Source organism: Musca vetustissima, unplaced genomic scaffold (assembly GCF_032173495.1).
Source record: "Musca vetustissima isolate MV318-11 ecotype Yass unplaced genomic scaffold, APGP_CSIRO_Mvet_v1 utg31487, whole genome shotgun sequence".
In the NCBI taxonomy this organism is placed as follows: Eukaryota; Metazoa; Arthropoda; class Insecta; order Diptera; family Muscidae; genus Musca; species Musca vetustissima.
In genome coordinates, this window is record NW_026882073.1 from 10,458 (window position 1) to 37,602 (window position 27,145).

Consider the following 27,145-nt stretch of genomic DNA (forward strand, 5'->3'; position numbering starts at 1 on the left):
TCTCTGCTTGGTTCCGTATAAAAAAGAATAATTATTAACTGATTTTTTTAAAAATATTGTGTCAACACAATAAATGAAAAGAGTAAACCTCTTTTAAAATTGCGAGTTGAGTTTTTTTTTGTAATCAATACAAAATATTTCTTCACTCACAAAAATCAAAAACTACTAGTAATTCGAACTACTCTTTTTCTTAGTACCAAAAAATTTTCTCTAAATATCTTATGAATAGAAATGTATAATTTTGTTTAAATATTTTGTGTTTTTGTTGTTGTTAAATTCTTTTGAAATTGTTTTGAGCCATTAGCGTGGTTTAGCCATTTTAGCTTAATTTTCATTGATTATTGTTGTCGGTCAGTAGGTCATCTAGTGCACCGTTTAAACGTCCTTTACTCAGAGCCTCTACAAGCATATGTAGACGTTCCTCGCGTTCGGTATGCCGTCGTTCTAACGATGAAACCTTTAAGAAAGCATAGAGATATATTGGGTTTAGTAAATGTTGTTAGTATTAGTAATGTTAAGGATTATAAATCTAGGATATAATAAATTTGGGTAAGTAAATTTGTTATAATATTAAAATAAATGGTTATAGTTTCTATTATTAAAAATATATTTTAAACCACCTTACACCTTACATTGGCATTAAAATTAGCTAAAATCGATCGCAACCTTTTTGGGATGCTATAGTCCTGGCAGAGCCTTTTTTATCGTCATAGGAAACGAAAACTCAAAGAAATTCAGATGGGAGAATTCGGCTGGGACCAAATAAATTTAAAAAATAAATCGGGACCTTTATAATATGTGGAACATGACCAACATATATTGAGCTTTTATTGCTTTTATTATATTGTGCTAAAATTCGTGGGAAACCCCCTAGAACATGCATCTCTATTGAACAATTTTTACAAAACAGAACCCGAATTTCCACTCAAAGCGTTATGACCACGAAAATAATGAAATTTGATGTTTTCTTTATAAGTTTCCAAAAAAAAGTTATATAAGTTTCCAAAAAAAAAAAAAAAAAAAAAATACAGTAATACTGAATTTTGGCCCCTTCGGCTAAAACTCTTTAAAATAAAGAAATACCTATGGAGATTATTTCAAAACGAAAATTGTAACTGTTTGTGTGGGAGATTTCAGATATGACGGATCTATAAAACCGTGAGTTGCACTAAATCTATGGTTAGTATTGATATTAGGATCTGTCAAGTTCAGACCACACATGTGGTCCATTCGCTTTATATAATGCATATTATTTCATCAGAAGCACCAGTAGATTACGATGGTCGCTTCATAGAAATTTACGCGTTTTTTTAAATATTGACCCTGTAGTCTATGGGTCCCAATATTGGACTTCGTCTAGAATTGGTAAAAATATTTGTTGATATGCAGAAGTTCGATCAAATAGGTCATTCTATTCTCTTAAATGACTAATAAATAAATAATGACCATTTTCAAACTTTGCAGCGAAGGTATAAGAAGTGGACCCATGTGTGCCATATTCGGTCTTTATGCCCAAAATACCAAATATGAGTTATAAGGCGCTAGGTTTAATAGGGACTACCCCGAAACATTAAAATACCGAAAATTGGGGGGGTACACTTATTGGGTTTCTACACCGAAAATTGGGCCAATATTAAACATTTTTATTATGGAGGTTCACTATACATAAGAAACCCAAAATAAGGAAATACAGCCAATTCAGTTTAAAAATGTGCCCAACAACCCCTTAATACCGAATATTAATATTGATCCACATTTCAGAGTAGCATGTACATCAATATTAATAATTTTTATAAGCTATAAAAAGATCTCCAGGTCTTCAATAAGAAGACCTCCAAGTCTTCAATAATAATATTCGATAAGAAGCGTTCCAGTTTTCGATAAAAAAAAACGGTTATTTGGACCGATATACCCCATTGCAATACCAAATGTCCAAGATTAAAAATTGTGATCTCTGTATTGATTTCAACAAACGGGCATAGCTAATTTGATTCTGATCAGGAATTTATGGGGTCTTCGATGATTATTTCGAGGTGTTCCTAATGGAATGACAAATTTAATATATAGGCGTATAATTACTTTGCAGCAATATTTAATAATTTCATAGTGGTGTTGCAAAACAAGTGGATTGATATTCTCCATATTCGAACATGACTAAAGTTTGGAAAAAATATTACGATGTGCAAAGTTTGGATGAAATTGGTTGCCTCCTTCTAGAATAATCGTGGACGAAATACAATAGGACGAAAATAAATAAGGCAGCATTATCTTAATCTGATTCTATTTCAACAAAACTTGACACCCGTTAGGCTATACCATGGTGTACCATTAACATAATGTCAGGTGAAAATATATATGGTAGCTATATCTAAATTTGAAGCGATTTCAAAAACCTTGACAAACGTTAGGCTATACTATATTACGTGTCAATCGGACAAACGGGTGGAGTTTGTGCATCCTTCAACTAAAATCGGTCGAAAATATACATCGGATCTATTTCTAAATTTTAATCGATTTCAAACTCGGTATACATTAGGATATACTAACATCAGTACCTTTTTCAAAATTGTGTGACAATCGGTCATATTTTGGGTCTTTGGTGCGCCATTTACTTAAAATCTGACGAAAATATATAAGGGAGGTATATCTAAATCTGAACAGATTTGGGGGAAATAGCTGTGCCAAATTTCATCTGATTCGGATGATAAATGCGATCCGTTGCTCACAAAAATACATTGACGTACGGACGGATATGCATAAATCGGCTCAGAAAGTAATTCTATGCATATTCTCAAAAATATTCTTATAATACCCTGTAACACCGTGTGGTGAAGGGTATACAAATTCTCGTATATAGCTCTGAAAGTCTTTGAAAATTTGTTAATTTAAATCCTAAAATTATAGTTCTGATACTTTTTGACAACAAATTTAAAACCAGTGAGCGGATTTCCACGGAGCTCTAACTTACTACGGATTTATATTCCTTTCCTGGGTAGTATTACGTGATATTTTCACTCTCTTGATCAATTAGAGCTCCTCTGAGGCATCATTTTCGAATAATGGTTTCCGGAGTAAACATTGACTCCACAAGATTACAAGTTTGTAATTTTACACAATAACCGTTTGACCGTTCATCAACAAGACATCCATACCAATTAGTTGGTCAGATCCTCTACCCCATGGACAATTTGTGATGGTCGGCTGATAATTGTGATGTCCAGAGCGATAAGAAAACCAGACAAAAATAAAGTTTTTGGTTAATTTTATCCCCGAAATATCATTTAATCATCATCGAAAATTATAGTAATTGTCTTGATCATAACCGAAACCACAAGAAACATTTCCTAGCCATCAGCGTTTAATTTCCGCTCGCTAGTGTGGTAATTTTATCAGAATACGTAGACCAGCTTAAATATTAACGTATAACTCCTTATCCGAGTACATACATCCATATAATTGATGTCAATTTAAAGATCAACCCCTCCTCTTCGATGTATTATCAACTTCTCGGCTGTACGTCCTTCAAGAGTAAATATATACACCCCAGAAAACAAATTCTGTAATGTTTTACACACATATTTGCCGATCTTTATGAAAATAGTCATACTTATTCTTTGACCCGAACCCTTACCCCATTTAAAATTTCGTGGTGTTCGGGGCATAATTGTGGCCTCTAGAGCGGCCAGAAAAACAGACAAAAATAAAGTTGTTGGTCTTTTTCATTCCCTAAATATAAGCGAAGGTTCTTCATTGACCAGAGAACCCGTCCTACATGCAAAAATTCGTGACGGATGGTCCATAACTGTGGCCTGTATCGTGTTTACAAATTTAAAGTTTGAGAATCATTCTTGCCGTCACTTGATGCTGACACAATAAATCGGCTATAACTTATAACTTTGTAGGGACATTCTAGAATTAGTGTAGATTCGAATTAAATCAAAAAACATTTTGACATCGAGAATGGGGGCGGTCCCCTTAAATGTAATTCTAGGGCCAATATTTCCCTGCGTTACACACTCTTGGGGCTGCACAAAGCTATGACACCCTGACAACATAGTTGTGTAGCGTATAGAAATCCACGCTTATAGTTCTGATAATACTTGAAAAATATTATTTGTTGCCTGTGGCAACATTGTGCCACTGTTTTAAAGCTTATATTTAATATGTTGCTAGTAGATATATATCCTTTGGTTTTCATACGTCAAGTCCTGATTATGGACGCCACATATCAAAAGAAAAATTTTAAAATTCAAATTTTTGGTAAAGTTATAAGCTTTTCAATATAGAGAAGAGGTTAAATTTGTGCACAGTACTAATCTGTGTATACAGTCCAAATTATTTAAATCGCTTCGTATTCCAAATGTTCGAATTCTGCCATCAGAATTATTTTTGATTCTTGTAAAACAGAATACATCGTCTATTTTTCATTTGGGTTTCTTCATATTGGGCTTTTATTTTTCAGAAAGAATGTACTGTATCTCCCGAAAGCAAGGATGTAGCGATGTCAAATTTTGTCCATATCCTATCTAGGATAGTTGCATTATATCTGTGAACAGAAAATTGTTCTATGATTACGGAAAAAATTCGGGGCTCAAAGGGTTAAATATTAATTAAAAATACTCGAGTTAAGTTCTGATTAAGTTCTTGAACAAATATTCTTCAAACCTCACGATTTTAGCTCTGATAGAAGGTAAAAAAATTATTTATAATCTGATTTCAGAGCTGTGATAATCCTTCTTAATCGTATACTAATATGTCTCCGATGATATTTGGAAACTATTAAAAAAAATCAAAATCATCCACGCTTGAATTTCTTCGTTATGAAATAAATATACAAAAATCCTAGTTTTTAGTTCAGAAAATTCTTCAGATATTAAAAAAAAATTACGATAATAATTCGATAATCCTACAAAAAATATTTTTTATATGAAAAATCTACGTTTATAAGTCTTATAATTCCTCAAGCAACGCTTAATAAATATTACGTATACCTAATTGATTTCTAATCGAAAAACAAATCAATCATTTTTATAATTGACTAATTTCTTCCCCCATAGCTATCGGAGCAAAAATTAGATTCGGCCCCAAGGCTATTTTCGTTATAAAAAGAAGTTATTAAAACATAAACTAATTGCCAAATAGCTAAATTAAAATATAATTAAACAATTTTGAAACAAACAAACATCAACAAACATTTTGCTTGGTGATATAATTTAGACTAGACAGAAAGGTAATCAACTCATCTAAAAAAAATGTTAAGTGGTGATTATAAAAATCATCATTTCACTTTATAAATTTCACGACATGTGCATGCACACGTTTTGTCAACGAAATTGAAACCACCGGGCGGGGAAATGTTATAAAATCTATTTACTCTTTTGTATGCGGACTGACTAAATGTCTGACAATAGTAGATTTTTTGAAGAATGAAATAAATACAACATTAAATCGTCGAAAATAAGTGTAAATGTAATTTAATGATTGTGTGTTCATCGTCTAGCTGGATGATGCGGAAACGACGACGATGAAAATAAATTACGCAATAGAGTAATTAATTTGTAAATGAAAATCATAAAAAACTGTTACAATTTTGTTGCATAAAAGAAGCCATCATCGCTCGTTAAAATGCCAAAAATAAAACGGACAATTATACAATGACAAGAAAGAGACGACGACCGGCGATAGCGGTGGTCAAATTATCGACAATTTTCACACTTGCAGGCCACAGTACCGCAGTTGGTAATAATAATGACCACAATGGTCTTGGCATTGTGGCCGTTGAGTGACGTTCATCAAATAGTTTTGGAGATTGTTGCATTGTTTTGATACAACGGCAAAGGAAAGAGCTACAACAACAGCATGTGTTGTTGTTAGTTTGGGGGGCCAACACTTTTCATGCTAGTTAATCTGAGCGGCGGTATTGATAGTAGCACTGGCAGTATAGTGACAACCAAAACAACCTACCTTGGCTTTGAGTGCATAATAGTCAACGGGTACTTTACGACGTTTTTGCATAGCAAATTGTTCATCACGTTCGTTGAGACGTTGTTGCAATAGACGCACAGTTTCGTGACATGTCGCTAATTCACGTTCATGGGCAGTTTGTAGAGTTTTCAACTGTAATGGGAAAGGAAAATAAAAGAGAATAAGAAATTGTAAAGGGAAAATTAAGTAAATGAGGCTAGTTTAGGGTTATACGGGGTTTGGTATGCTCCTTACAATAATTTAAAACTGGTTTTAAAAAAATCCACACCTAGAGTCCCTTTAAAATATTCTTTAAAAAATTCACGATTAGAGTTCCTTTAAAATATTTTTTTAAAAAATTCACGCCTAGACCATTGACAGTCCCTTTAAAATATTCTATAAAAATTCACGCCTAGAGTCCCTTTTAAATATTCTATAAAAACTTCACACCTAGAGTCCCTTTAAAATATTCTTTAAAAAATTCACGCCTAGGTTGGTGATAATCCCTTTAAAATATTCTTTAAAAAATTCACGCCTAGGTTGGTGATAGTCCCTTTAAAATATTCTTTGAAAAATCCACGCCTAGTTTGGTGATAGTCCCTTTAACATATTCTTTAAAAAATCCACGCCTAGTTTGTTGATAGTCCCTTTAAAATATTCTTTAAAAAATCCACGCCTAGTTTGGTGATAGTCCCTTTAAAATATTCTTTAAAAAATCCACGCCTAGGTTGGTGATAGTCCCTTTAAAATATTCTTTAAAAAATCCACGCCTAGGTTGGTGATAGTCCCCTTTAAAATATTCTTTAAAAAATCCACGCCTAGGTTGGTGATAGTCCCTTTAAAATATTCTTTAAAAAATCCACGCCTAGGTTGGTGATAGTCCCTTTAAAATATTCTTTAAAAAATCCACGCCTAGGTTGGTGATAGTCCCTTTAAAATATTCTTTAAAAAATCCACACCTAGGTTGGTGATAGTCCCTTTAAAATATTCTTTAAAAAATCCACGCCTAGTTTGGTGATAGTCCCTTTAAAATATTATTTAAAAAATCCACGCCTAGGTTGGTGATAGTCCCTTTAAAATATTCTTTAAAAAATCCACGCCTAGGTTGGTGATAGTCCCTTTAAAATATTCTTTAAAAAATCCACGCCTAGTTTGGTGATAGTCCCTTTAAAATATTCTTTAAAAAATCCACGCCTAGGTTGGTGATAGTCCCTTTAAAATATTCTTTAAAAAATCCACGCCTAGGTTGGTGATAGTCCCTTTAAAATATTCTTTAAAAAATCCACGCCTAGGTTGGTGATAGTCCCTTTAAAATATTCTTTGAAAAATCCACGCCTAGTTTGGTGATAGTCCCTTTAACATATTCTTTAAAAAATCCACGCCTAGTTTGTTGATAGTCCCTTTAAAATATTCTTTAAAAAATCCACGCCTAGGTTGGTGATAGTCCCTTTAAAATATTCTTTAAAAAATCCACGCCTAGGTTGGTGATAGTCCCTTTAAAATATTCTTTAAAAAATCCACGCCTAGGTTGGTGATAGTCCCTTTAAAATATTCTTTAAAAAATCCAGGCCTAGGTTGGTGATAGTCCCTTTAAAATATTCTTTAAAAAATCCAGGCCTAGGTTGGTGATAGTCCCTTTAAAATATTCTTTAAAAAATCCACGCCTAGGTTGGTGATAGTCCCTTTAAAATATTCTTTAAAAAATCCACGCCTAGGTTGGTGATAGTCCCTTTAAAATATTCTTTAAAAAATCCACGCCTAGGTTGGTGATAGTCCCTTTAAAATATTCTTTAAAAAATCCACGCCTAGGTTGGTGATAGTCCCTTTAAAATATTCTTTAAAAAATCCACGCCTAGGTTGGTGATAGTCCCTTTAAAATATTCTTTAAAAAATCCACGCCTAGGTTGGTGATAGTCCCTTTAAAATATTCTTTAAAAAATCCACGCCTAGGTTGGTGATAGTCCCTTTAAAATATTCTTTAAAAAATCCACGCCTAGGTTGGTGATAGTCCCTTTAAAATATTCTTTAAAAAATCCACGCCTAGGTTGGTGATAGTCCCTTTAAAATATTCTTTAAAAATCCACGCCTAGGTTGGTGATAGTCCCTTTAAAATAGTCCCTTTAAAATAGTCCCTTTAAAATAGTCCCTTTAAAATAGTCCCTTTAAAATATTCTTTAAAAAATCCACGGCTAGGGCAGTGATAGTGTAGGGGAAAATGTTCTTTAAAAAATCCACGCATAGAGCAGTGATAGTCTCTCTTTAAAAAATCCAAGTACATTTTTACATTTCCTTACTTATTATACCAAACCTCGTAAAATGTAATTTCTATTAATTAACAGACACATAATAAATATTTCACTTACATCTTGCAAACGTTTATCGTGCAACGATTTGTAATCGGCTTCCAAAAGTTTATATTTACTAAGGGCTTCTTTTAAAGCTTGAGATTCGGTTGTGGCAGGCATATGATCCATATTCGATCTAGACGTACTGCTGGAAGCGGAGGCAGTGCTTTGATGCTTTTCATTTTTAAAGGCTGAAAATAAAAAAAATCGGAATAAATATTAAAGCAATTAAGAGAAACATAGGGATTAATATAAGAGAGCTGGTAAATTATAAAGTATTAACTCAGACACATAACGGTATGATTATGTATAACCATAAATCATATTGTTTTTTATCTTTTGGTCAACATTTTTAGTTTGTTGTCAATAAAAAAGTTCGTTAAACTTTAACACAAAACCATAATCAAAAGCAGAACAACAACAAAACTATTTTTGCACATGATCTGACGTCAAATTGGCTTTAGATGGATATATGGTCGTAAAGAGATAATCATATGTATAACATCCATTCAAAAAGCTTCACCCACTGATTTGTAATGATTGATTGATTAGCATGACTTTGAAATCACTAATAAATCCAAACCGTAAAAAATCTTTACATAATTTCTAAAATTTAATAACATGAAGAAAGTCTGGATAGAGAGTTGGACATACAAGTTTTTTCTGAGTACCTCTAATCCGATTGCAATAAATTTTCATTTTTTATTCTCTAAAAAAAATCTTATTTTAAAACTTTCGCTTTCAAACTGTCTGTTTGGCGACCATTTGCTCTCAATCAAATGAAGAAATTGCCAAAGATAAATACTGAAATTAATATTTGTCAGATTATAACTTCGAGAGTTTTAGATACAAATTATATAATATGTTATTTAGGAAAGAAATAATTAATACTTGTAAGAATGATGTAATTTTTTAGTAGGTTTCATGGTTATGATTGCTAGTGCCCCAAACTTCCAAGGATTTAGTAGTAGCTATATTACTAGTTCTATCGAGATTTCAACGGACAGACGGACGTGGGGCGTATTGTTAATATTTATATATGTTGCAAACAGTTATAGTTCTTGTCATATGTATATACAAACATTAAAAAAGAAGCTTAATATTAGGTTGGGGGAAAATCCATTATTTTTATATGAACTATAGGACTTTATTTAACGTGCCTCGGAATGTCCGATTAGGGACAAATATGCACCTCTGTTTTGTTGTATGATTTGTTCCCATTTTAAAAGTAACTTCATAATGCCTCTCTTATAGAAGTCCTGCTATATATTTGCAAAAAAACTCTAGTAGTCGATTATCACAATCCTCCTCACATGTTGCAAAACTTAGATCATCAAGCTCGACTCGTAAGAGTATAAATAATCACTTAAAAATTACATTCAAATGCCATTACAAGGCAAAAATTCAAATAACAAAAATTAAAAATATTTTCTCTTACAATCTTAAAACTTTTCCATCAATTTCTATAAAAAAAAAACTATGTTGTCAGGGTAATATAGCGTTGTGATGCGCCAAGAGTTTTTAACGCAGCGAAATATTGGTCCTAGACCCACCTTGAAGTATACCGATCGTCATATCTCGACCATTATAATTAGTAAACACGATACAGGACAACGTTATGAACCAATCTACAGAAAATTTTGCATGTAGGACACGATACAGGACACCGTTATGAACCAATCTACAGAAAATTTTGCATGTAGGACGGCTTCTGGTCATTGAATACCCCTATTGTTTTTGGAAAAGATCGGTTAATATTTAGGAGGTGAAATGGACCAAATACTTCATTTTTGTCGGTTTTTTTGTCGCTCCAGACACCGCAATTATGGCCCGAACATCGCGAAATTTTACATGAAGAAGGTGATCAGGCCAAAGAATAAGCATGCATGTATTGATAAAGATTGCTCAGTATTTAGCGGTTCAAATGGACCCTGACTTTTGTGGAGTTTCTGACCTTTAAACTGATACGAATTATATTGTTCTATGTACTCGGAAATGGGAGTTATATGTTAATATTTAATGGTGTTTATGTGTTATGATGTTGTTTAGTATTACCCCACTAGAGCGCGGAAATGTCGCGCTGATCGCTTTAAAATTTTACATGAAGTTCCGGTTATGGCTAAGGACGACGCTTACACATTTTTGGTTGGAAAGATATTTAGGGGGTATAATGAACCGAAAACTTTATCAAATCAACCACAACCTAAAGTGACCAAATTTTTATTTTATGACGTAAATATTCACCTAGGAAAAGGAAGATTTGTAAAATATTTCAAAATACTCTTTAAACATTGAAAAAACAGGTTTAAAATGTTTCTAAAAATCCAGGAAATTCTTATAACAAATTTTCGCATTCAATATTTTTTTAATCATTACTTGGAAATTGTGTAAAAATAGTAATAATTGATTTATATATTTTTTATAATTTTCTATAAAAACAATTATGAAATTATGATATCAAGCCATATAAGTTTTATTCTATTACGGGGAAGAAAATTAAATTAGCTTTCGAAAATGATAAAAATCAAAAAAATCGGTTAAAAAATGGATGACATACACATTTTTGTATTGATTCTATGCATATTCTCTAAAGGAAATATGGATCTGTATCTTTTCCTGTTATAAACCGTTATGTTTGCAACAGGCAAAAGGAAACGAGATAGATCCATAGTTCCTTTAGAGAATATGCATAGAATCAATACAAAAATGTGTATAAGCCAATGACCAGAAGCCGTCCTACATTGAATTTTCGAAGTGACCCAGAAAAACCAAAGGTATTTTCGTGGTCCAGGGACTCCAACTAAACATATTGGGTACATTAGAACCATTGAAAAATTTTCGTGTCGCACAGTGTTATTGAAATATTCCTTAAACATTCACATCCGGAAAATGTTTTTATTTTTAAATCGCGCTTTCTTTAAGTTTCCATTGTTTATAATTTAAAAAAATACACGTTTAGAAATTACACAAGTGAAAAAGCGTTGTTGGATACCCTCCACCATAGATATACTGACAGGTAATAGAAATGAAAATATATGGAACATACCAAAAATTAAGCCTATACGACATTTCTAAATGGAAAATTATACCCTCAGCCTTATGGCTAATGAGGGTGTATGCACTTTAGACCCCATGTTTCCTTGGACCAAATCCGTTTCAGAAAATTTAGATTTCATCCAAACTTTGCCCATCTTATTATTTCTTCCAAACTTAGTTGAAATTAGAATACGGGGGAATATCGGTTCACTCCTTCTGGAACCTCTACACAGGGGCTAGGTCTTAATGCGGCTATAGGTCATTATCGAACCTTACGTTCTAACTTTTTATCTCGCTATCCTCCGCAAGTGAAATGATTACAACAGCGTCTTAGAACCAAACTCAAAACGCGGAACAAATCAGATAACTATTTCAATACAAACCAGTAAGGAAAGTAGTAAAGTCGGACGGGGCCGACTATATGATACCCTATGGGTATATTAAATAGGACTATTAACATGAAATTGGATGAAATAATATAAATTAAAAAAATTTTATTTATCTAAATGTGAATCTACCTAGATATATCCATAAAGTATGTAAATCGACTTCAAACAAATATAAATAGGCCATACGTTGGGCTATGTCTGTACCTCTAGAAAACGCAACTACGTAATTCTATGCTCAATTTTGTACGTTGTGCAAAATTTGATGTGAATCTGACTAACATGAGGAGTTTGATGCGAAAATATATATGGAAGCTCCATCCAAATATTAAGCGATTTCCAGCAAACTTGTCACATTGTTCCTATTGGTTCCTTGGTGTGTCAATTACTTAAAATATGTGAGCTATATATGAGCGAGCTATATAGAAATCTGGACCGATTTTCTCGAAACTTGGCAGATATCACTCTAGGCTCAATTAAGTACGTTATGCCAAATTTCGTGCAAATCGAAAGATATATAGGGACTTTGGTGCACCATTTACATGAAATCGGACGAAACTATATATGGGAGCTATATCTAAATCTGGACCGATTTTCTCGAAACTTAGCAGACATCACTCTAGGCTTAATTCAGTACGTTATGCTAAATTTCGTGCAAATCAAAAGATATATAGGGACTTTGGGGCACCATTACATGAAATCGGACCAAACTATATATGGGAGCTATATCTAAATCTGGACCAATTTTCTCGAAACTTGGCAGACATCATTCTAGGCTCAATTCAGTACGTTATGCCAAATTTCGTGCAAATCGAAAGATATATAGGGACCGTTAACATTAAATCGGTTAAATATATATAAATGGGAGCTATATCTAAATCTGAACCGATTTTTCCCAATTTCAATAGGGTTCGTCCTTGGGCCAAATAAGTGACCTGTGCCAAATTTCATCCAATTCGGATCATAAATGCGACCCGTACTTTGTTTACAATTTAACATGGACAGACAGACGGACGGACGGACATGCATAAATCGACTCAGAAAGTGATTCTATGCATATTCTCAAAAGGAACCATGGGTCTATCTCGATTATTTTTGCCTGTTACAAACATATGCACAAAGACATAATACCCTGTAAAAATACGATCAAAACCCCCCAAAATACTGAAAATTAGCAGGTGTCGTTATATGGGGGCTACCAGGAAAAATGGACCGATATTGATAATTTTTTGTGGAGACATTTAGTACCCAATAAGAACCCAATGCAGCAAATTTCAAGTACCGAAAATTAGGGGTTACCATTATATGAGAGCTATGCCTAAACGTGGACCGATAAAGCCCATCTTCGAACTTGACCTGCCTGCAGACAAAAGACGACTCTATGCTAAATGTTGGCGATCTATCTCAATTCGTTTAGAGGCTAGAGTGATTACAACAGACAGATGGACATGGCTATATCATCATAGAATTTTACGCTGATGAAGATATATACTTTATACGGTCAGAAATGATTATTTCGAAGAGTTACAAACGGAAAAACAAAATTAATATACCCTCCATACTATGGTGGAGGGTATAAAGAGAACTACATTGGCAAAAAAGCTTTCGAAATTAAAAAAATCAAACATTGTCGCTTTATAATGTTTGTTGAAGAATACTCCATAAAAATCCACCTTTTATGGGTTTTGTAAAAAATGTTCTGTAACAAATCCACGCTTAAGAAAGCTTGTAATGTAATAATCCACACCATTTAATATTTGTAAAAAATATTCTTGAAAAAATACAAAATAAAATACTCTTAAAAATCCACTCTTTAAATGTTTGTTAAAAATATTCATTAAAAATGCAAATTTCATTACCAATAATACCAACAAGAGCATCAACTAATTGTGGAAAAATACCTTCCAGCAAATTTGAATATATTTACAAAAGTAAATAAACAAAAATCAACAAATGACATTTCTTTGCGTATAAAGTGAGTGTTTAGTTTGGTTTAGCCTCCTCAATTATTACATAAACTTTTGCCACAAACGCGTCAAATGAAAACAAACCATAACCAGAGCCTATTTATGACCATTTAAAATAAATTCACGCACGTCTTTAACTTGATCTAATTTGAAACTAAAAGTAATAACAACACAAAAAACTTTACATAATTTTTGAGTTTGAAAAACACACAAAAACTGACTTTACTACCACATGAAATACCTAAACGGTATCATCTGTAAACGGAGACAAAAAATAAAAATTCATTTATATGTCGTACGCGCTCAATGTTTGAGCGCATTACCGGAACGTGTGTCAAATCTTCTATTATTTCGATAATAAGCGAAAGAAAAAAACAGCAACAATTTTAAACTTCATTTAAAAAAAGAAGTGTAAATTTTTATTACTTCTTTTGGCCATTTCACTCAACGAAAAGTAATTGTGTCTGGCCAATTGTTTGTGTTGGCCTGTCTATCTTTACAAATGCTTTGGGAGGTAATGTTTGTTGACGTCTCAATAAACTAATCCCTCAACTCTTCCCACACATAAAATCACAGGCAGACAGATACACCTTCTGTTTCCTAGAAAACCTTCTGCAAAATAAAAAAAAACAGACTAAAGGCTATATATAAACAAATAAAAAATTAAAAATAAAAAACATAGGGATTATAATTAAAATGTTAAAAACAAAACAACAATAACAACAAATTTTTGCTATTGACACAAGTTTGTTGTTTTGTTTTTGCTTTGGTTTCTATGTTTTGTGTAACAGCAACAACTTTTGTCAATGATTTATTTCCGCATAATCATTATTTGGTGTTAGTTTTGTTATTCCCCCTTAAAAATGTACGTGTCTTTTATTTAATTCAGAGAAAGTCAATAAATAAATCGGTTAAGAAAGATATTACCAACCAAACAACCAACACAGAAACGCCATCACCTTCACCAAATGTGGAGTCTATATCCAATCGAAACAACATTTGCCGTTTATGGTATAGATTTCAAAAAATAACAACAACAACATTTTCTTAAAATGAGATCGAAAGCACAGTGGTGCTCAAAGTCGGGAATTTTAAAATAGATATTTTTATACCCTACACAACTATGTTGTCAGGGTATTATAGCTTTGTGCAGCCCCAAGAGTTTGTAACAACACCGCGAAATATTGGTCCTATACCCATCTTTAAGTATACCGATCGTCATATCTCGACTAGCTGAGTCGATCTAGACATGTGTGTCCGTCCGTCTGTCCATTATAATTTATAAACACGATACAGGCCACAGTTATGGGCCAATCTTCACGAAATTTTGCATGTAGGATGGGTTCTGCCCAATGAAGACGCCTATTGTTTTTGGTAAAGATCGGTTAATATTTAGAGGATGAAATGGACCAAATACTTAATTTTTGTCGGTTTTCTGGTCGCTCCAAGGACCGCAATTATAGCCCAAACATTGCGAAATTTTACATGGAGAAGTGGATCGGGCCGAAGAATAAGCATGCCTGTTTTGACAAAGATCGGTCATTATTTAGCGGATCAAATGGACCCCGACTTTTGTGTGAAAAATTACAAAATTTGTATTCTTTGGCGTCTTTATTTACTCTGAAGGACATAGGCCCGAAAAGTTGAAAGTATATCCAAGAGGAGTGGTTGACATTTGAATTGATACCAATTATTTGGTCGTGTGCACTCGGATGTGGAAGATACATTTAAATATGTACAGGTGCTTACGTATTTACATATTATTTAGTAACCCATTACCACACTAGCAGGCGGAAATATAGCGCCGGTCGCTATGAAATTTTTCATGAGGTTCCAGTTATGCTCAAGGACAACGCCTATATTTTTCCGTGATGATCAAATAAAAATGTTGTGATGAAGTGGACCGACAACTTAATTTTTGGATGGCCGCAATCGAAAGCCGAAAATCACAAAACAACCAACGGTGAAGGGAATCTGGACGTGTAAGTAGAAGGTTTGTATTGAATATTAGTAATATTCGGAAAATATGTCAGTGTAAGAAGAGGTGCTATTGACATCTAATCGGGCAAGAGGGTGCAAATATCACGAAATTTTGCCCAGGCTCAGACATCCGCAAATAGTTAGAGTTCCATGGTAGTTGTGTAGGGTATTATATGGTCACTGGTTTACAAATACCATAGACGATTAAAAGTAGCGGAGTTTAAAGAAATGCGAAGCGTGTGTTTTAATATGTTTTGTGATTAATCGGAGTGGATTTTTAAAGAATATTCTTTATGAAAATTCAAAGGCGTAATTTTTTTTTTAAATATTGAATATGAATATTGAAGGAAGTGCATTTAAAAAATATTTTTTACATAGCCTATAAGGCATGGATTTTTAACGAATATTTTTTATTGAGATAAAAGGCGTGGATATTTTAAAGAATATTTTTTATTAAGATAAAAAGGCTTGAATTTTTTAACAATTGTACTAAATCTAGCGCCGTTTAGTACTCGTATTACCAAAGATGTTTCTTAGTTCAATCCTCAACAGTAATCATAATTAAAAATTTCAGGTTTTCAGCTCTATCGTTCACCCAAAATCAAATTGTATTCATTTTACAAATTTTCCTTAAATTCCTCAATCCTAAATTTCATTTTAATTCAATCAATTTCAAGACTCCAGCTTTATCTGTTCACCTAAATCGAACTTGTATCAAATTTAGTACCATTAATACATTTCGTACACATTGGTACGATTTTTAAAGCTACCTCAATCGTGTACTCCTAATTCCTATTTTCAGAATTACACCTCTTTACGCTCAACTAAATGCAAATAGTACCAAATTTAGTACCGTTTAGTACTTTTCCTACATATAAGTAAATTTTAAGATTCTGGCTGTATATGTTCAATATATATACAATTAGAACTAAATTTAGTAAAGTTTAGTACTTTTCGTACAATTATCGATACCATATTTAGTAGATTTTAGTATTTTTCGCTGTTGTTTTTATACCCTTCACAACACTGTGGTACAGAGTATTATGTCTTTGTGCATAAGTTTGTAACAGGCAAAAGGACACGAGCTAGACACAAGGTTCCTTTTGAGAATATGCATAGAATAACTTTCTGAGTCGATTTATGCATGTCCGTCCGTCTGTAGATGTTAAATTGTAAACAAAGTATAGATCGCATTTATGAACCGATTTGGATTGAAATATGTCACAAGTCACTTATTTGGCCCAAGGACGAACCCTATTGAAATTGAAGAAAATCGGCTCAGATTTAGATATAGCTCTAGTATATATATTTGTCCGATTTAAAGTAAATGGGACACCAAAGTCCCTATATATCATTCGATTTACCCGAAATTTGGTACAGAGTACTGAATTGAGTCCAGAATGATGTGTGCTAAGTTTCGTGAAAATCGGTCCGGATTTAGATATAGCTCCCATAAATAGTTTTGTCCGATTTTATGTAAATGGTGCAACAAAATCCCTATATATCATTCGATTTACACGAAATTTTTCATAGTGTACTGAATTGAGTCTAGAACGACGTGTGTCGATTTGCACGAAATTTGGCATATCGTACTGAATGAAGTCAAGAGTGATGTGTGTTAAGATTCGAGAAAATCGGTTCAGATTTAGATATAGCTCCCATATATATTCTCGTCCTATTTTAGGTAAATATTGCACCAAAGCCCCTTTATATCCTTCGATTTGGACGAAATTTGGCATAGGGTACTCAATTGAGTGTAGAATGATGTGTGCTAAGCTTCGTGGAAATCGGTTCAGATTTAAATATAGCTCCCATATACAGTTTCGTCCGATTTAATGTAAATGGTGTACTAAAGTCCCTGTATATCTTTCGATTTGGACGAAATTTAGCATAGCGTACTGAATTAAGTCTAGAATAATGTGTGTTAACTTTCGTGAAAATCGGTTCAGATTTAAATATAACTCCCATATATAGTTTCGTTTGATTTTAGGTAAATTGTGCACCAATATCCCTATATATCCTTCGATTTGGATGAAATTTGGTATAGCCTAATGAATTTAGTCTAGAAAATCGGTTCAGAATTCGATATACCTCTCATATATATTTTCGTCCGATTTTATGTAAAAAATGCACCAAAGTCCCTATATAACTTTAGATTTGCACGAATTTTGGCATAGTGTACTTCATTAAATCTAGAACGATGAGTGATTTAAATTGAACGGGTGTCTGATTGAAATTAAATTTTTAATAGAGCGGTGTACCGAATAGCGTGTATCAATTTTGCTATAAATCTTTTTCCATAAATTTGATCCATGGTACGCAGACGACTCTAAAACTGCCCGATTGAAATTAAATGTATCATATGATGCAGAAAGACGAGTATGTTCCTTCGAGGGAACATTGTACAATATACACAAAGTGGTGAAGGGTATCATATAGTCGGCCCAGTCTGACTTTACTACTTTCCTTATTGGTTTGAATATAGTTTTTGATAAATAATTGAATGGTTAATATTTTATCAGTTCTTAACAATCCCTTTTTTATCAGACCTCGTATCTGTCAGCAACATGGACTGACAAATTTGTAAAATAGTTTTAAATCATATTTTAATAAAAAAGGGCAAATATACAGCCTGTGTTTATCACTGTGCATCACTTAGCTCATGAACCAAAGTTTTAACGGCAAAACAATTTCTTGTAAAAATAAAAAATAACAACATACAAATTTCTTGTTAATATTGACCTTTCTCATAGCGTTAAACTAATAATCATTAATTTCATGTGAAATTTGAGAATTGCGAAAAAATGACAACTGTATTTATTACAAAACAAAATTGCGGAAGATAACGTCACATCATTAGGTTGCTGAGATTCAACCACTACGAAAAATATAATTTTTTGGGAATTAAATGTCAAGGTCCATAATTAGTTTTAATTCCAAGGGCTACATTTGATCAAATAAATGTAGGCGGTATTAGAAAGTATTTTCAAAATTAGTTGTATTTTTCAACAAATTAAAACATTGTTAGATATTACATTCAATGAAACAGTTTCCTTATCATAAATTGTTTGGCATTAAAAATGCATTCACCAAAAATTTAAATTTTCCTCGAACTGTCACCAAACAACCAGCAACGTCGTTCATTACAACTAATAATATATACTGGCGACTTGATGTATTCAGCATATGAGTTGACTTGTCGGAAATATCTATCCAAATGCTAGGCACATACACCTCTTACTGATAGCGATTTTTGTGCTACCTGAATTAAATTACAATCGAATACAATTAAAAACAAAACGAAAGAGTATCACATCCACCCTGCGATCGAAATAGACAACAATTTGAAAACAAAAAATGCATTTGCCAAGTCACATTTTTAACAGAAATGCATTTTTAATTTACATGTAAATGTTACATTAATTTGAATGAAATGTCAATAAACGGGCAAAGCGATTATAATTTATGGTGAGACAAAAAATATTATTCCCACATTTTTTTAAATTAATGGTAAATAATATTGGAAGCTCAAAATACACCCATTAAAGATTATGTTAATAATTAATAGTCATTTATAACTTAACTAGCGGAGTGAGTTAAGCTGCCGATTATGTTGGAGAAATTTTATAAGGTGCCCGAAATTAATTAAATTGGATTTTTTATGCTCACTGGGAGTAGAATTGAATTTAATAAAGTTTATGATTTAAAATGTTGTCTGGAGAAATTAGAAAAAATGTGTTATGTAATTATAAATGTTATTAATAATCAGAATGAATGGGTAGATAATTAATGGCATTATGATATAATAATTTAACGCACGAGCATAACAATTCACATTATGTTTTCTCATTTAAGATAGTAGCTAGTAGACAAACAGGTACAATTTTTTATAATTGCTGCGTGACTCAGACATACAAATTTCACTGATATTATTGTTTTTCAAAGAAAATTCATAAAATTCATTTAAACAGTTTATCGAACAAATAGTTGAGGAAATTACGGAAAACACATTCTAGAGATTTGATAGAAATGCAAATACATGGCTTTTTTGGTTATGATGGCCTATAATGGCCTATTGCATTATAAGAAGCCGAAAAGGTTTCTTTGTCAATTTCCGAAGTTCTGCCGGCTAGCGACCTTGTTCTTGCTTCTCAGCTTTTTACATAATGCAGTTCTTGCGCAGACGACTTGAAAAAGCTATAGTTTATGGTTGGGCATTTACAGTGTCGGACAAAACATATTGAACTGAAATTATATTTTTAGTATTTTGCACTTTGAGATCACAATTATAAAAACGGAACTTGTTAATTAATTAGTTAATTAGTTTCAAATTAATATATATATATACTTTGTTACGTTTTTAGCTAGCAAAAATTATTTCAAAAAAGGTAAGTATTGTTTGGATTTCGTACTGTTATCATCAAAATGAACTCGAATTACTTGAAAAGGTCGCGACAAAACAAATTGGACTATTGCAAATGTTATCAAAACAAAGCTTCAAATGTCCCATTACAATTTGTAGCATAGAATAACAGGACAAACAGGAATATTGGAACATGTGATGCAATAGTTAGCTCTTGTTAGTTTTTTTATATTTTAAAAAAAGTTGAAGGTGGCTGCCTACGAAATGAATAGTGAAATTTTTATTAATTTTTTAAAGATAAGTAAAAATGGCGCGAAATAAATACAACTTACAGTTCAAAGAATTAATAATTAAAGATTTTCGAGAAGGATTATCACAAAAAGATATTTGCAAATTCAAAATTTATCGAAATCAACCGTCAGCCTCATTATAAAAAAGTTTACAACAATCGGATACTCGAAACTGTTCACTGCGGTGGCCGTCCAAGCACCACAGCATCGAAAGACGATGCAAGAATAGTTAGAGAATTCAAAAAATATCCGGATAAATCAGGTACAACTGTAGTAGAAACACTCACCTTAAGTATAAGCAGACGAACCGTACAAAGAAGAGCATGTGCTGCGGGACTTAAAATTTATCGGGCTGCAAAAAAGCCATTCATATCGGAAATAAATAGAAAAGCTCGAATAAAATTTGCCGAAGAACACGTCAGTTGGTCTATACAGAAGTGGAACACAGTTTTATTTTTGGATGAATCAAAATTTAATTTAAAATGTTCTGATGGAGTGAAGAGAGTACGGAGGCCAATAAATAAGAGGTTAGATCCACGATGTTGCCAAGGCACAGTAAAACATGGGGGAGGTAATGTGATGGATATGGATAGATTCATGTACCAAAAAATCATGCAAAATGTTATGCTTCCCCATGCAGAATGGAATATGCCGCTGGTATGACAATTTCAGCAGAACAATGACCCGAAACACACCTCAAGACATGTAAAAAATTGGTTTGAAAAGGAATATATTAAAGTAATGAAGTGGCCAGCACAATCTCCGGACCTAAATCCGAATGAAAATTTATGGGAAATAGTTAATAAAAAGATAAATAGAGAAGGTGTGGGAGGAGATAAGAAACAACTTTTTGAAGTCTTGGAAGATGCTTGGACAAAACAACTTGCTATAGACAAAACAATGATAGACAACATTATTGCTTCCATGTTCATAAGATGTCCTCAATAACAAGGGATTTTCCACAAAATATTGATTGCATTGTCATGAATTTTTGACATATTTTAGTATTTTCATTACAAAGGTTGATTTTTTTATAAAATGTAGAAACAATCCTATTTGTTTTTAAAGAATAAAAGTTATGTTTTGAATTTCAATGCATATTTGTTTTTAAACTTGAATAATTTTACATGTTTATGAAATTTAATCAAACTTTAAATTTAGTCCAATATGTTTTGTCCGATACTGTATGTTCTGTGGGGCATCGTTTCGGTCGTCCATGTGGTGAACAGTATAGCGGATATTTTTATATTCCCACGGCGGCTGGTTCTATATACCGGATTGACGCGGAGAAAAACTTGACCAGAGGCTGCCACCTCAACATATACATCTACAATTAAACATGTGTCAGTCAGTGCTGTCGACTAATATACAACCCCAGCCTATGACTCACGTATTTTGTACTCCCGACTTTTATGGCGGAGGCACCAGAGATGATGGACCTACATATATAAACTTATTGTTAGTACAACGCAAAGGTGAACAGACTTGCACTCTGTACACCAAGCAACACATGTTACTCGCCTACGCCGATGACATCGATATAATGGGCCGAACATTGCGAGCGGTAACAGCCACCTTTGAACAAATTGAGAAGTACTCTGTCAAAGTGGGTCTGGCAGTAAATGGCGAAAAGACCAAGATGATGGTATCAACGCGCAAGACGTCCAGTAGACTATGACCAACTGTGGAACTTGAGAGATAGAGCTTCGAGGTAGTCAAATGACATCAGATTTGTTGGGTAACAGAAGCGAATATGGTCTAAGTAAGCAGTTGAGAAACAAGGCCACGTCCGCCAGACCAAACTTACACTTTACAAGACGCTGATACTATCCGCGCAGTTATTAGGATCTGAATCAGGGGTACTTGCGCAAGCAGATGAGCAGCACTTAAGGTGTTTGAGAAAAAAATTCTCCGAAAAGTCTACGGGCCGATCTGCGTCGACGGTGAATATCAGCGTCGAATGAACCACGAGTTTTATAAGCGGACATCGACATAGTCAGACGTATCTAGTTGAACATTCCACTTGTTTGATATTTAATTAACGGTAAGTAGTGGACCGATTGGTCCCATCTTCGGACTTGATCTGTACTTGGTAAAAATATTAAAATTTGTAAAATTGGGATGAATTTGGGTATACCATTCGCTTTATGTGAGATTTACAAGTTTTCAAAATATTAGGTTGGGGAAAAAGAAATCCATTATTTTTATATGAACTATAGCACTTTATTTAACATGCTTCGGAATGTCCGATTTGGGCCAAATATGCACCGCTTAAAGGTGACTTCATAATGCCTCTCTCATAGAAGTACTGCTCTCTATTTGCAAAAAACTTTAGGAGTCGATTTTCACAATCAAGTCGCTGACTGTATATTCAAAAGCCACTTATGATTTTAGAGTTGCTATATTTGATTAACCTTAATTCGATAACATTTGTTGGGTTTCAGAACGTAGTCCAAATATCCAAGTATTGCTAAATTTTTTTTAAATAGAGAATATCCGTTATATAGAGACCAATCCACAATTTAGACATTTGGTTTTTTTTTGGACCTTTAATTTTACAAGTTGGAGAAAGTACATAGGTTGCACTGAATCTGTATCCCACTATTGTGGGAAGGGTAAATTGATAACCTAATGTATCGCTCATCTTGATATTTTATTTGCTTGCTAATTTATGACAAAAATATTATTATTTTGGAGAAATTTAATTTTTAATAAAATTCATCATGTTTATGCCAATTTGAAAGTTGCATATTTTGCTCAGGGCTACAAAATCTGAAGTAGAAATGAATGAATAAGCATTTTTTTGAAATTTCAATTTAATATTGATCGCTCGGTCATGTGTGAAGTAATATCTTTTTCACTTTTGTGATTTGAAGTGGTTTCGGATAAGAAGAAATTGATAAAGACGAAAAAGATGCAAAGTTGTTCCGACAAGGGCTTGAGAGAGAAAAGCGAATAATGATTTGACATTGACTTGTGGAATGATTTGATACTTTTTGTCTGAGGCACGGATTGTCTGGGTCAGTGATCGACAGTTGGTAAACCTAAACCTAAAATGTTAAATTATAGTAACACCTACGATCGGAAAGGATCTTTATATAAGCTTATGTATAAAAATGGACATATAGTGAAATATTTTTTTGGATAAAGACCTTTATCTTCTGGGAAACCTGGAATACGAAGACAACAACACTGCATACGCTACTAGCCTAGTGGAAAATATTCTTTAATAAATCCACGCCAAGAGCTGTTATAGTCTAGTGGAAAATATTCTTTAAAAAATCCACGCCAAGAGCACTAATAGTCCCTCAAAAACATTCTTTAAAAATCCATGCCTACAGCTGAGACAGTCCTCATCGATATTTCCATAATTGTGAGTGAAGAATGTTTGATACCTTCATATATAGATTAGCAAATTTCCGATATACAAGTTCCATTTTCAAAACTACGAAGCCAGTTGTAACGGATAATGTAAAAATCCGTTTATGAACTCTAGGCTTATCCTGATTATTTGCCTTATGGATTCTCCCACGAATATTATGTGGTGAGATACCAAAGTCAGTATATTCTTCATCTTAAGGTGCGGATTCTAAAATTCCTCTTATTTCTATCCGAAGTCATTGTTGACCCCTCCCCATACTCACCATCTTTCTCCTTTTGGATTTTCTTTATTGTCTTTTTGCATTCGTCCAATTCACGTGTTAATCGCTGCATTGCCTTGTTCTTAATGGCCAAATCGACACGCATACCTCGTATGGTGGCCAATAGATGAGCATCTTCTTTGGCATTGAGAGCTGCCTGGGCAGCCGATAAAGAAATAGTCGAATCCGATTGTGAGACAGGTAATTTTGAAGCAATAGCTGAGGATAAATGTTGGCCGGCAGCGGTGGCCATTGGTTTTCGTATACCACTTTGTTTGGAATTTGGTCGTGAATTATTGGGCGTGGAATTGGCGGTGCTGCTGGTACTAGAGCTCGCGGATAGGGCTTGTGCCACTGCCGTACCAATTGTATTGGTACTACTATCACGGGTACATGCTGAAGTTGGCTGGGTTTGAGTGCTAGCAGTTTTGCGTATTATTTTTGGTTTGGGTTTGACGGTTACCGGGGGAGGCGCTGTTGGTGCCACAGGTGGTGCTGCTGCTGGCACATAGGGTTCTTCGGTTTGTGTACAATTGTTGTAGAATTTTTCCGCCTTCTTCGAGACAAAATAGTCGAGAGTGCGTACTTGTGATTCGATTTTTTCATTTAGTTTTGTATTGATTTCTTGAAGGCTGTTGGAGGGAAGAAGAAGACAATATTAATATTCAATTTTGTTGTGGTTTCTTTTAAAATAGCTTACCTTAATACTTGAGTTTCCAAATCGGCAATGTGTGTTTCATATTTGGCCTGCACCGAATTGAATCGGGCCTGAACATTGGCAAGTATTTGTTGGGCTTTAAAGTCTTGTTCTTTGGCATCGGCCTCTAATTGAGCAATGCGCTGCTCCAATAGTTTCCGGCTATTGCGATCTTGATCATTGCTGGACATACCACCACCCTTGGCGGCAACTGTGGGCGAGAGAGGGAGAGAGAAAATATTAGTTATTGAGAAAAAAATATGGAAATGGGAAATACTTTACCTATTAAGGCCGATACTGAGTCCGGATGTTTGCGCATAAGGATCCTTTCCATTTCTCGACACTGCCTCTGCAAGTCTTGTATGGTTTTGGCATCTTTCTCCTTCAGTTCCAAGGCCCGTTTACGTTCTGCCCTGGTCTCTTCCAGTTCTGTCTGCAGAACTTTTTGCAGTTCCAAGGCCTCATCACGATCATGCCGCGCAGCCTGCAGTTCAGTCCTCAATACATTGGCACATTCATTGAGATGTTGTACATCGAGTTTCAACATTTCCGATTCTTCCTGCAATTGGGTATTACTCTCACGTAATTTACGATGTAGTTGTGACACCGTGTCGTGTTGTATCCTAAATGACTCCAATCGTTCTTCGGTGTCTTTGAGCCGCTCCTGCAGCTGTTCTATTTCCAATTTGAGAGCATGTTCCCGACTGAGGGTAGGCTGTTGCGGTACGGTTTCAGCAATGGGCGATGTCAGGGTGGAGACAACGCGTACCGGTGATGAATTGACAGATTTGTCACAATATGAACGTGTTGTGGTGCCAATGCCAATCGATTTGACTTGTGGCCTGGGTGGAGGGGGCTGTGTGGCACTACTGTGGCCTGTCAGTAACGATTGGCTGCTAACACCACTATCGGGTGTAGTCATCGATGATCGGCGCCCCAGATAACTGCCGGAATTACAACGTTCCCTGGTGGCGTAGTTAGTTGTGGTGGTGGTCGAGGTATTAGCGACATTCTGTCCTGCCAAACGTTGCAGCGGACTAACCAAAAGGTTTGGTGTTGAGGCGGTTTGTTTTTGCAGCGATTGTGCGGAGCTATTGCTAATTTCAAAGCTTGGACGTCTAGCATTGTGGCCACTATATTCAATATGCATTCCATGGCCACCAAGTTGTTGTTGCTGCTGTCCCATAACCGTACGTGCCGAATTTATTGATGATATTGAAGAGAATGTGGAATCGTTATTATTGGCAGACGAGGATTGATTTACCCGCCTGGTATTCAATGGTGGTGGCTTTGGCGACATGTTGACAGCAAATTGGCGGCCTCCAGGTTCATCCGCACCATCATCATCATAATCGCCACCTTCTTCGGCTTCTTCATCTTCATCATGGACAATTAATTCAATTGTTTCCATTGCCTCGGTTATTTCTTCGATCTATAGAAGTTCGGAGAAGAGAATCAAATGAGACAAACAAAGAAATTAATAAAAAATGGAAACAATAACAACAACAAAAACACTAAGAAGAAGATTACACACATAACTATAATCGGATTATTATGAAAGAATCGAAGTGTATGAATGGTCCATGGATAAATAGATGAAATAGGCTTTCACGGTTGGTATGGTGGCAGCCATGGAATGGATATTGGACCATTGTACTATAGGATATTGTATTAGGGAAATATGTACGTATGTATGTTTGTGTATCTAGGCGGACTAATGGAAATTCAAATGAAATGGAAAGTGATGCTGATGCGCTTTTTTCTTCATCCATACATCGGTCCGTCCATTGAAATTTCACACCTTTAAGTATTCTATTGTTCGATCATCATTTTTATGGACTGCATGTCAGCCACCATTCATTCATTGCTGTAGGGCGTTTATTGATTTTTTTTGAGAGACTGTAAAGTCTATTTATTCATCAATATTGAAAGAGGAGCGTTTTCAATTGTTTTTTCTTTCGTTTCGTTCGGTTTAGGTTTATTTGGAATATTTTACAACTATTTGAATGTGTGTTGAATGCTTGCATGCATGCTGGGCAGGCCAGCTAGCTTACAGCTAGCTTGTGTATTCGGCCAAGAGCTGTAGTTTTTGTGTGGCACATATCGTTTGGGGCGATGCCCATGCTGACAAAAAAAATCATCATCATCATGATGATGATGCTTCCAGGTTTTTGGCTTCTTATTTTAGTTGTTGCTTTGTGTGTCTTGACCATTGTTTTCAGGTTCAATGGGACTTGTTAAGGGAATTTTGAAAAACTATACGTACGTTTGGTGAAATGCTTGATACGGCACTTACTTTCGCTTTCAATTGCCATAGTAAAAGTTAGATGGATGGAAATAGTTTGAGGGGGTTTTTTTCTTACCATAATTTCAAATAAATAACTGACCTAAACATCAGGAACAATTTCATGATAGACCCTCAAAAATATTGTTTAAAAAATCTACGCCTAAGGTCATAATAGACCCTCAAAAATAT

General features: G+C 34.1%; 1 protein-coding gene across 1 annotated transcript; it reads right to left on the minus strand.

Moving 5' to 3' along the window:
- Window positions 1-324: 324 nt before the first annotated feature.
- On the minus strand, window positions 325-26,101 carry LOC133328241 (centrosomal protein of 162 kDa-like; the record flags this gene model as incomplete). The annotated part of the gene is made up of 6 exons (XM_061536786.1): window positions 325-457; window positions 5,965-6,117; window positions 8,328-8,500; window positions 23,976-24,604; window positions 24,673-24,880; window positions 24,952-26,101. Coding segments are annotated over 6 exons (2,439 nt in total), but the record flags the coding sequence as incomplete, so codon positions are not given.
- Window positions 26,102-27,145: the final 1,044 nt, after the last annotated feature.